The sequence below is a fragment of the Brachyistius frenatus genome, unplaced genomic scaffold, assembly GCF_029030835.1.
Source record: "Brachyistius frenatus isolate BFR_SWC_R1_liver_20210118 unplaced genomic scaffold, ASM2903083v1 Contig_378, whole genome shotgun sequence".
Taxonomy (NCBI): Eukaryota; Metazoa; Chordata; class Actinopteri; family Embiotocidae; genus Brachyistius; species Brachyistius frenatus.
The window spans coordinates 120,001-129,939 of NW_027210977.1; the positions used below are offsets into that span (position 1 = coordinate 120,001).

General features: G+C 47.3%; 2 protein-coding genes and 1 non-coding gene across 3 annotated transcripts in view; 1 reads left to right on the forward strand and 2 right to left on the reverse strand.

Moving 5' to 3' along the window:
* The window catches only part of prdm11 (PR domain containing 11), an 8,185-nt gene extending 1,295 nt beyond the window's left edge, over nt 1–6,890 (reverse strand). The window contains exons 1-7 of the mRNA XM_069724458.1: nt 6,572–6,890; nt 5,707–5,777; nt 4,731–4,990; nt 4,566–4,633; nt 4,144–4,331; nt 3,162–3,677; nt 1–2,704 (exon numbers count right to left, since the gene is read on the reverse strand). The exon at nt 1–2,704 is cut by the window's left edge and continues 1,295 nt beyond it. Of these exons, the coding sequence (XP_069580559.1) occupies nt 564–2,704; nt 3,162–3,677; nt 4,144–4,331; nt 4,566–4,633; nt 4,731–4,990; nt 5,707–5,734 (3,201 nt within the window). The 5' untranslated portion in view covers nt 5,735–5,777; nt 6,572–6,890 and the 3' untranslated portion in view covers nt 1–563. The remainder of the gene's footprint in view (nt 2,705–3,161; nt 3,678–4,143; nt 4,332–4,565; nt 4,634–4,730; nt 4,991–5,706; nt 5,778–6,571) is intronic.
* cunh15orf40 (chromosome unknown C15orf40 homolog) overlaps nt 1–9,939 on the forward strand; it is a 108,892-nt gene that overhangs the window by 77,942 nt on the left and 21,011 nt on the right. The window lies entirely within an intron of this gene.
* On the reverse strand, nt 7,854–7,925 carry trnam-cau (transfer RNA methionine (anticodon CAU)). Its single transcript has one exon. It is a non-coding gene; the product is annotated as a tRNA-Met (tRNA).

Below are 9,939 nucleotides of genomic sequence, written 5' to 3' on the forward strand. Positions count from 1 at the left end.
ATTTTGCATGTCTTTGTTTTTGTGGTCATTTTGTGTCTTTTTAAGGGACATTTTAGATGAACAATGTTTTCCCAGCGGTTCTCAACTGCTGCGTTGGATGGAACCACCACAGCCGGTCGTCCACAAACACCATGAACATCCCAGAGCTTCGTTATCCCGCCGAGCCGGTGCAGGAAGCAACAACCTTCATGACGACAGTCTGAATACTTCCTCCTGAAGGTGGTCGCTTCCTGCTGCTCCGTGTGCGTCACCGTGCTGCGTTCAGGAACACTCGGAACTTATCGATCCCCCATCGTATCTCTTTAATGATTCCTGTTTGATAAACATGGATTGTTGATTTTGCTCAATATTGTTCTGGAGAGAACCCGGTTCTACGAGTCAATACGAGACAAACGGACTGTTTATGTTTGGGTTTGTGTATTTTATTGGCCGTTCATCATAAATCTTTGTTGTCTGTTCGTCTTCCTGCAATCTCAATGAACTCATTTCTATTTTCCAGATTAACTGAGCTTCTAAATATTTCCATGTAGGCTGGATGTAGAACCAGTACTCTGCTGGTTCTGTCAGATGTCAGGGTAGAACTCCATGTTGACGTCGACGCTGTGCAGGACCGACTTCTGGTCAGCACCCGACATCCTGTTCAAAACCTCGGCTGAGAGCGAGTAGCTGCTGCCGGACTTCTCCTCGAACCAGCTGTCCAACGCTCGCTTCCCGTCGAAGTTAGCGATGGGCGGTCCGTTCACCGCCACGGTCAGCAGGTCGTTCATCTGCTCCAGCGTCAGCCGGGAGCGATTGTTCTTGCACATCTTCTGCAGAGAGCCTCGGCCTTTGTCGCAGCAGGCCGTGGAGCTGGGCAGGACCCTGATGACCTGCACGATCCGGTTCAACAGAGGAAAACGCTGCTTGTACCTGCAGATGTGACCGATGACTTCCTTGAAGCCGTTCATGCTGTAGTAGTCGGCTTTCAGATCCTTCCACTCCACCACCAAGCTGCCCCGGGCCTCCTGACCCGCGGAGGGAATGGACTCCAGGTGGTTGAATATGACCTGGATTTCCTCGTCCCCGTAGGCCTGCAGGTCGTCGTGGTTGTGAGGCCAGGTGGACAGGTCCAGCACCTTGCAGGCTTTAGCAAACGAGCGGCTGTGCAGGTCCAGCCTCTGAGACAGGATGCCTTGGCTCTTGTTGCAGATCTTTTCTCGGATGGACTGAAACTTGGACTCTGCAACGCGGAGGTTCTTCAAAGCGACGCCATTGAAGCTTTCTCTGAAGTTTTCCTCGAACTCCTGCAGGTATTCTCCGGGGCAGTCCACCAGCTGGCCTATCTCCTGAATGGCCTCCTCTATCTTGGCTTCCACGTGCGACACCAGCAGGTACTCTCCCTGGAAGGTGAAGGCTAATCGTGAGAGAACAGCGATGATGTCCAGCAGGAAGTAGATGAGTTTCACCGACTGGTAGTCCATGAGGAACTGGAGGAGGGTGAGAGCGATGGCGGCAGCGTCAGCCCTCTGCGTCTGGCTGCTGATCTCCTTCAGGTGCGCGACGACCTCCAGGTAATCCTTGATGAGGGCGTTGAGGACGTTCGGTTCTCCGATGATCCACCGTATGGCCCTGATGTCTCCGAGGAACTCCGTCTCCTCTGACAGCGTCGGAGCGGTGGATCGCAGCTCGGCCATCATGCGAGGCGAGTAGCGGTAGAAACTGAGGAGCTGCTTGAGGTTATTTTCCAGGTCCTCCAAGCAGGAGAGCTCCTTCCCACTGATGGCGTCCAGCACTTCCAAATGAGGCCGATGGATCATGATGGGAAGGCAGAGGACCCAGGGAAAGGTCTTCTGGACAGCTATGTACAAGTTCGCTCTCATTCCTGAGGAGATGTTGGTGCCGTCCACCCCGAGGCCGACCACCAGCAAGTCCTGAAAGCGGAGGCCCAGGACACCGAAGGCACGGTCCATAACCTGCAGATATCCGTCCACGTTGGCCACGCTCAGCCTCTGCATGGACAGGAACTCTGTGTTGGGGGAGCCCTCGTTGGTGATGAACTGGACATAGACGGCCACCATGTCCGAGAACAGGTCGTCGTTTTGGGCGTCCATTATGACACTCAGGAAGGGAGACAGGCGCATCTTCTCAGCCAGATCCTCTTTCAAAGCCCGGCCGATGTGGTGGATGAGGATCTGACAGTCGCCCTCGTTCATGTACTGATCCACCACTTTGAGCTCGCACTTCTTCAGCAGCTCTGCCAGTGGGCGGAGCTCGGAAAAGGGCCGCCCCTCCAGGACCAGGTGGTACGCCGCGTTGAACAGAAGCATCATGTTCTTGCACATTTCCTCGGTCTTTTCCGGGTGCATGCGCAGCTTGTACAGCTGCAGACACTTCTTGTGGAGGTTGCTCTGGCTGTGCAGCTTGATGGTGTGGATTTTGAACTGCTTGGAGCCGATGATGAAGGCGGAGGTGCGGGACGACTGGACGGTGTACTGGCGGCAGACGTGGCACCACATCTCATTCAGGGTCGGCGAGTAGCGAAGGAACCAGAACTTTTTCAGCCACTCCTGCTTGAAGCGGCGAATCCGTCGGCCTCCCGCGGATGAAAGCTTCGACGGATCCTCGGGAGAAATCACGAGATCTGCTACAATCGACTCATCGGCCGAGTCCACGTCCTGGTCGTCTTCATCCAGGACCACCTGAGTGGGCGTCATGGGCTCCATCCCTGCAAAGACAAACTCATTCATTCAAGCACCAACAAAGTCATCCAACCTTTTCATTTCATACATCGGGAACTCTGTGAGGGATTTTGAAATATTTCAACAGCTATTTAGATACGATGTACAGATATTCATGTTCCTCAGATGATGAATCCTGCTGACTTCATTGATTCTCTTATTTTTGTCACGTACAACCAGTCGGTTGACGCTTTTGGCTTTAAGTGAAGCATCTAAACAAATATTGTCCGGATGCTGTGAGGTTTTGTACAGAGGTTCATGGTGCCCGGAGGATGAACTGTACAGAATGGGGCAGCTGAATGTGTGTGCAGGTGCTTATTAAAATTAAATGTACAGTATTTGGGGAATTTCCAGTAGAAATACTAACATTAAAGACAAAAACATTCAAAGAAATCCTGACACAGAGGAAGACTCGCTGCCCTCACCGTCGTTTTTCTAACCCACCTTGAAAGTCCTCGATGGGGCCCTGCTCAGGGTGCGGGGGATTCTGGTCCGGTTTGGGTCGGGTCTGCCCAGACATCGAAGCACCGTCTGCCGGTCCTCTTCTGAGACGGGACAGCTCCTCCTCCAGCTCCAGAATCCTCCTTTTCAGTTTCACACAGTTGGGGCAGAAGGAGGTGGAGGGTTCCTCGCGGCTCCGGTTCTCCTCCTCTTTCTCCTCCACCTTCAGGTCGGGAACGGTGAAGCTGCTCTCGGGCGGATCACAGGCCGACACCAGCACCGCTGATTTACACTCACGGGGGAGGCAAGACCGGGACCTGGACTTCCCAGAGTCCTCCAGAGAAGCCTCGAGGACGTCTTTGAAGATGAGGTCGATCTTCTTCCTCTTGGTGGGAGGCTGGCCGTCCGATTCTTCGCCGGGCTGTTTACCGGGGCAGAGTTTGCCCTGCAGAGCCGACTGCAGGCAGGGAGATTTAAAGTCCTTCTGAAGGTTGGGCAGCGCTGCGGGCTTCCTGGGCTCTGGAAGAAAAACGGTTAATCATTTATTCAAAGCAGCAAGTCAAAGAAGACAAAAGGTCAGACTGCAGGAGGTCTTCAATCAATCAACCAACCAAACTTAATTTATATGGAAACTTTCATTAAAGCAGATCAAAGTGTTTTACAGGTGACTCACGAGCTTATTAAGAGTTCAAATGAAACAATCTGATACTGAAACAATACAGAAATGGTGAAACAGCTCCACTTGGTGGAGAACTGAGGTCAGGACTCACAGCAGGAAACATTAAAGGACAACGTCACCCTTTCTTTCTCCTGTATGTGCATGCGGTGCTCGAGTCGTCTGACCTCGTGCTCCAGGTGTGTTTGATGTCACCTGATTGACTCTAAAGTGCTCGTCCTGACTGTGAACACTGTGAATTTCCCACAATGCTCTGCTCTGTACACACCACAGTTCCCCGTCCGGATAAACCTGATGTTCCCGCCTCACCTGAGTCCAGGTTGCGGTCGATGCTCTCCTGAGAAACGCAGTGAAGTCGTCGGATGTAGTCGTCGCTGTACCAAACCCTCAGCTTCTCTCCGGCCGCCGGCCGCCGGCAGACCCTGAAGTAGATGTTCTTACCGTGCTGGAACGCCGTCAGGTTCCTGTCGCTGTCCTCCGACGAGGTCCGGACAAACCTGCAGGTCAGAAACACCGACGGTCACGCTTCTATCGCTGCAATCGGAAAGCTGCAGGAAGTTCCAACTTTTTGACCCGATCAACGCTGTTTCTCTGAACTCTTATTGAACGTCTCAGATCCAACGTCCAGCCTTCAGCTCTGCACGACATCCTGCTTTAATTCCTGTAGTTTCTCTTTGGTAGTCGGTCCCTGAATCAAAACTAAAATGACCTGCAGAGTCGGCGAACTTCACCTCATCCAGTTGGCTTTGGTCTCATCGCTGCCGTCGATGGAGCGGTACGCGTCGTTCACGTCAACGATCTGGAACATCGGGACAGAAACGAGACGAAGACAACGGATTGAGAGGCGGACTTTGTTTGAACCGGCGTGACTCCGGCGTCGGACCGGTTAGACTTACGATCCAGGAGAAGAAGCCGGACGACTCGTCCTTGGACACCAGCTCCCCCTCGTACGGACCGAACACCGCCCCCTTCGGGAAGGTCGCATCCACGCAGCGAACATCCACCTCGTCTCCCTCGGCGAAGACCTCTAAGCCCGATGGGACCGTGAGCGCCGCCCTGTTGGCAGAGCCCGGGGCCGCGGGCGTATCAGGGACGAACAGCGGGGGTCCGTGGGACGGACACTCCTTCTGGAAGTAGTCCTGACACTCCTCACAGACTGCAGGACAAACACAGACTTCATCATCAGCATAAAAACAAGTTTATATAAAAACAGAAAGACGTCAAACATCTTCCGTGTTCACGGCTGTTTCAGAAAGAATTCTAGTTCATCAGCTGTCTGACGTGTTCAGAGTTTCAGCATCGAAACGAGCCGACTGACTGCGTTGGATAGAAAATACTTCGTAAAAAATAAAGTGGAGAAATGGAGAAGGTCTTTTTTTTAATGTTCCTGTGAGGCTGATCAATAACAGATTAAATCCTGTATTGACAGTTTGTCGGCCTTCATCTCGAATGTTTTCAATTGGACACATCTGGAAGAAATCAGTTTATATTCTGAACGTTAGATTTAATAACCGGAGTGTTCTTCGTGTGCAGCGAGCTAACCACATGCTAACGGTAGTTTTATGCTCATGTACTTTTTTTTTTTTTTTATATTTGAATGCTAATGTTTGCTTTTTTGTTTGCAAACGTTGGGATTTTTATGATAACGGTAATTTCGTTTTTTCCAAACGTTAAGTTGTATTTTCTGCCAACAATATATTTTTGAATGCTAATAATTAATGTTAATGTTGTTTCTTTTTTTAATGCTAACTGTTTTATCTGTTTTGTTTTTCTGCTCACGTTACTTTTATTGAAGCTGTTTTTAAATATTATTTTTTTTTTTTTATGCTGAATTATTCATAGCATTATGTTCCCAGACAGATATTAACTCACACCAGAGGTCGGACGGCGGCTCGCTCATCGTGGAACCATGTCGACGTCCAGTTCGTCCACTTCACAACCGTCTGAGGAACAAAACACAATCTGAGACAAATAAATAACCTTCATCACAGTTCAGACCTTTACGTCGTTTCATGAAATAACTCGCTGAGGTTCTATTTTGAATTTCCTGATTACCGTCTTGGTAATATCTCGGAAAGCGTCAGCTTCACCGGGCAGCGTTTAGTTTTCAGAAGAACTTTCTCTGAATTAACGTTAAATATAACTCAGAAAAAAACCCGAACATTTGAATATAAAGAGCAAAAACAACGTTTCGTCGTGGCGGCATCATCATGAAACACTGCTCTACAGCGCCACCGGTGGTCATAAACTCCACAGAGCACCTTTAATAGCATCAAATAAAAGCACCAGTTATTATAAGAACTGAGTCCTGGTTGTATTTTTTGCTTTATCTAAACAGACACGATCATTTTAAGGTCTGATTTCTCGAAAGAAAAGAATCCGTTTGAGAGTCGATCAGCATCAGAGTCAGTTTCAATAAATGTCAGACTGATGTTCAGTTGAACTTCAGGGTTTTTCACGTGAACAGCAGCCTGTTTCATCCTCCTGGTTCTGGTCCCGGTCCCGGATGGAGGGTCTCCGGTCCAGAGGAGCCCGGCAGCCCCTCCACTCCGAAGAACCAAAGTTCCTTTAACTTTGTGCGTCATTAGCGTGCGTTTAACGCGTGAAACGAGCGGATCGTCGCGCAGTTAGCGGACGATCCGCGATCTGCGCCACGCTTTCTGCAGGCAACTGGCAATCTGCCTGCTGTTTCGGAAGCCATTTTCACTGGCCACAGTGGCTACCGACACGGACCCACCTTGTGCGGAGACGCAGCGGGGACACGGACCCTCTCTCCCGGGTGCAGCTCCTCTCTCCGTCCCCCTCCCCCCGGCCGCCGACCACCGACCCCCGGCCGAAGCTCCGTGGCTGCCTGCCGATGCAAACTTTGGCGATAATCTTTGCACCGACTCAGTCGCCTCCCCGAGCTGTGACCACCATTTTTTATCACAGGAAATGACATGGAAAAACGGAAGAAAGCAACTGCGCAAAAAATTAAAGTTAACCGAGTGAATTAGCGGCGGGAGTCCGGTCAGAGCGGCCGGAGAGGCGGCCGGAGAGGCGGCCGGAGGCGGCCGGCCCGGCCCGCTGCTCCGTTCATCTGCAGCCGGAGACTCGGTGCTGCCGCCGAGTCCCAGAAAAGTCCAGGACATGAAATAAATAGGAACAGACTTCCTGCAGCTCCACCACAGGACAGTCTACACCTTAAATGCCTGCAGACATCACAGTCACAGTTTAATTCACTGAGTTCAGACAGAAAGAAGGACACCATTAGAAAGACCTCAATACAACAATAAACATAATAATATTAATAAACATAAACAGTTATGGATCAATGAGAAACTTAGCAAGGAGCTCCGAGTCCCTGTGTGGAGTAAACATGTTCACTTTTACTGTTTGGAAGTCAGAGACACAAGAAGACACAAAACAACCACAAAGAGACACAAAACAACCACAAAGAGACACAAAAAAAACTACAAAGAGACAAAACAACCACAAAGAGACAAAAAAAACCTACAAAGAGACAAAAAAACCACAAAGAGACAAAACAACCACAAAGAGACAAAAAAAAAACCTACAAAGAGACAAAACAACCACAAAGAGACAAAACAACCACAAAGAGACACAAAAAAAACTACAAAGAGACAAAACAACCACAAAGAGACACAAAAAAAACTACAAAGAGACAAAACAACCACAAAGAGACACAAAAAAAACTACAGAGACAAAACAACCTCAAAGTGACGTAATGTGACGCCACCATACGTTTCAAAATACTTATATTTATACTTATATATTTTATAAATTATAACTGTACGGATTTAATTGATCTACTTTATTCTGATTAATCTGACTTTTGTTCAATTTATAAAAATGGTGAAAAAACATACATCTTTTTTTTCTTAAATAGTAATAATTTATAATAATAAAACGGAATATGTGGAACATTTATCTGCTTCCATCCATTGAAGCATTTGGAAACGATTTAAATGAGGGATAAACATCTCAAACGAGAAACTTGAAAAGAAGCGGAAAACATTTAGCAGAGGATGGTTTCGATCCATCGACCTCTGGGTTATGGGCCCAGCACGCTTCCGCTGCGCCACTCTGCTCTATGCGGCTCCACCGCGGCAGGACCATATATGAAGGAACACACACGTGCTGCTGCTTTAGTCTCTGACGTTGCCAAGGTTCAATAAACAATCCCTTAAAAAACTTCATTACACTCATATTTCTACTCAGAGGATAATAGTACATTTTTAATTATTAATATTAATTAGTTAAATACTTCAGCCTTCTCGAAGAGTGATGTCTGACCTGTAATTGGAGAAAATATACATCATACGTCGTTATGACTGAGTAAAGAACTGTAAATAAATCTAATCACAGCTGAGAAAGAAAGGAGGGAAATAATAAAACAAAACAAAGGAAAGATTTTAAACTAAAGAGGTTTATATTGTATATCTAGGGACTGTATGAATATTATCTCTACAGTCTGTTGTCCTTTTTGTGTTTTATTTAAATTAAACTTTTTATGCGTTTTATTGGAGATGCATTTATTTCACGTTTGTGGCTTTTTGTCAGTGTTTCTGATATAAAATAAAATAAATGTATTATTGATTTATTCAGTTTTTTTTAAAAAGTGAATCATAAATAATAAGGTGAAACTCAATGGCAGCTTATGGGCGAAAGTTTTTTTTAAAGTCACGACTCGCTCTGCTTTTCACAATTTATTAACAAAATGATAAAATAAATAAATACAAATTGATCAAATGCTCCTAATATCAACTCCTCCCCCATGTTCCCTACAGTATTTCCTAAACACTGCATACAAAGAATTCATCACAGAAGAGGCTCAATACAGAGGTAAGAATCCCACCAGACCAGTCACAATGTCAGGCCAACAGAAGACACATCTGGAACAGAAGTCAAAAAAATAAACACATTCCTTTCCAAAATCATTATGAAAAAATACAAACAATTATACAAATATTCAGATTGTGTAATTACCAATTTACACATTATTCAGCACACCAGGTGAACTTTTTCTTTATTCATATCGCTACAATGCATCTCACCAAATGGAAGATAAAAAAAGACTTCTTTTGTTTTTTGTATTTTTTTTGCACTCAACACACCCCCAATGGAATCAGCTGTGGATGAGGTAAGAAGCTGCAGGTGTACAGTTGGGTCCGGACAGGTAGGATGGATGGATGATGGATGGATGATGGATGGATGATGGATGGATGGATGGATGATGGATGGAGGGTGAGCGGGAACAACAGAGTGATGACGTCATGTATCGACAGAATACTAGAAGGCCACAATCATGACTTGATCGTTTTAAAAATGAAAAAATGAAAAAGACTCAAGTCGGCGTGAATTACCTCACAGCAGCGACCCAGCTAACGCGACTTCCTCGTTAACGCGACTTCCTCGTTAACGCGACTTCCTCGTTAACGTTTTCCGGCTCGGCCGATGTACACGATGCCGACGCAGGAAATCAACGTCCGGACGAGATGCTGCGACTGCAGAGAAATGCTTCCAAACACAAATGCACGTGTGCGCCGTGTTCTTCGGATAAACCCTTTTGGAGCTCGACTGAATCAAACGAGGAACAATTTAGATGTTTTATTTGTATTTTTTTTGCGACCTCACTGCTAGCATCCCGACGTTCAACACGGCGCGTCGGCCAAGTTCAATTAAACGCCAGAACCGAAACCTCGGATGTACTGGGAGGACCGATACGGCGCCGACACTCGGCCTCACCGTCAGTCTGCCCCTGGTGGTCACGGGCGGTATTGCACAGCGGTCATCGGACAACCCAATTTTAGTCTTTCTATTTTAGTTCGTACATCCGAGGCCTTCGCAGCTCCGTCCGTAAAACGCGACGCCGGGAAGAAACGTTTCGACGGCTGCCGCGACGCTCGACATCTGAACTGCACACGTTCGGCATCACGATGCCCGTTCAAAGAAAAAAAGGTGATTTGAGTTTCACATAAAAACAAAAGCAAACGCGTATTAAAAAAGGTTTCGACAAATCCTGTATAAAAATTTGCATAAGAAGGCATGCGCTCCACCGCACTCAGTGGACAGATGTTCTCATTGGGTTGAAGTTTGATCTTT